At 51.2% G+C, this 1,452-nt stretch overlaps 1 protein-coding gene across 2 annotated transcripts in view; it reads right to left on the reverse strand.

Annotated features, from left to right (window-relative positions):
* The window catches only part of LOC119313783, a 4,945-nt gene extending 4,379 nt beyond the window's left edge, over window positions 1-566 (reverse strand). Inside the window, exons 1-2 of one of the 2 annotated variants that reach the window (XM_037588949.1) lie at window positions 458-566; window positions 141-203 (exon numbers count right to left, since the gene is read on the reverse strand). In XM_037588949.1, the coding sequence (XP_037444846.1) occupies window positions 141-203; window positions 458-538 (144 nt within the window). In that variant the 5' untranslated portion in view covers window positions 539-566. Of the gene's footprint in view, window positions 1-140; window positions 213-457 lie in introns of both variants that reach the window. The other variant, XM_037588948.1, reaches the window with a different exon arrangement.
* Between the last annotated feature and the right edge of the window lie 886 nt (window positions 567-1,452).

Raw genomic sequence — 1,452 nt, forward strand, 5'->3', positions numbered from 1 at the left:
GAGAGAGAGAGAGAGAGAGAGAGAGATGTGCATGTTGCTGTTTCGATTGCGCATAATTCAATTATTATCACAGGCTGCATCCTTGATCAATGTCGGTAGATAAATCATGAGATAAAAGATGTCAATTTTGGTTTAGATACCTGGCTGGAGAGCTGGCGGGAGCGCATGAGGCTGCCTGGCTCGAGGAGGAGTCGCTCCGCCACCTGCGATCGCTGGGGATGAGTAAAAAGCCATTCTCGGATCAACCAGCAAAATAGGTTGCTTAAGTGATATACAAGCAGCAGTACGTCAGGATGTACAGGTTCACGTCAGGTTAAGTAATCTTGCTTTGTTTCTACTAGTAGATAGATGTTTCTGTTTCGGTTGCACAGAATTCCATTATGGCTGGCTACATCGATTCTGGATGCCGTGAGATACATAAATTATGAGAGAAAACTTAAAGATGTTGGTAAGTTACCTCACCGGAGACCTTACTGGAGAGCTCGCGGGAGCGCATGAGCCTGCTTGGCGTGAGCCGGCGTCCCTCCTCCGTGACCATCGCCTGCGTTCGCTGGAGCAGGGAGCCACTAAACCTCCTCGCCGCGCACCGAACCGCCGCCATCGTCGCCGGCCTGCCAACAATATATCGGTTAGGGATTAGGAGGACAAGTCCGTCACGAATCGCTACCTCCAGTCGGCCGGCTGGCCGCGGCTGCACAACCCCCGTCCCGCTTACATTGCAGATCCAGGCGTTCCGTCACGAATCACCACCGCCGGCCGGACGCGGCAGACACACACACAGACACCATGGATCAGGTTGCAGTCTGGGGAGATTCCGGTAGATTTTGGTGATCGTGAGCGTACCTTCCTGACCGATGTGGGCGTTCCTTAGTCAGGCGGCTAGGGTTCCTCGTTCGCCTTCCTTACACCTCCGCGGACAATAAGAAGGGGTGGGTTTTTGTTGGCAGAAACTATATATCCAGGCGTTCCGTCACGAAGCACCACCGCCGGCCGGCCGTGGCAGACACACACACAACATGAATCGGGTTGCAGTCTGGGGAGATTCCGGTAGATTTTGGAGAGCGTGAGCATATACCTTGCTGATCGATCTGGGCGTTCCTTAGTCAGGCGGCTAGGGTTCCTCGATCGCCTTCCTTCCACCTCCGCCGGACAATAAGAAGGGGTGGCTTTTTTGGCAGAAACTATATATACGGAGTACTATTTTAAACAAACATATAAGAGGCCTAAAGACATCTTATAATTAAATTTTATGAAGATAATACAATGGAATAGCAATGAGACACGAAACAATAAGCAAAAGGTAAAGTTACATCAAAAATCATATTGATCATCTGGATCTCCATCCGTATCATGGCACCTCCGCGCTCGGTCTCCGGGCCGTCGTCCTATACCGCATCATCGACAAAGGAGGAGTTCGTGTTCTCCTGGGACAACAAGGACTAGCACCAGCAC

The sequence above is a fragment of the Triticum dicoccoides genome, chromosome 1B, assembly GCF_002162155.2.
Source record: "Triticum dicoccoides isolate Atlit2015 ecotype Zavitan chromosome 1B, WEW_v2.0, whole genome shotgun sequence".
In the NCBI taxonomy this organism is placed as follows: Eukaryota; Viridiplantae; Streptophyta; class Magnoliopsida; order Poales; family Poaceae; genus Triticum; species Triticum dicoccoides.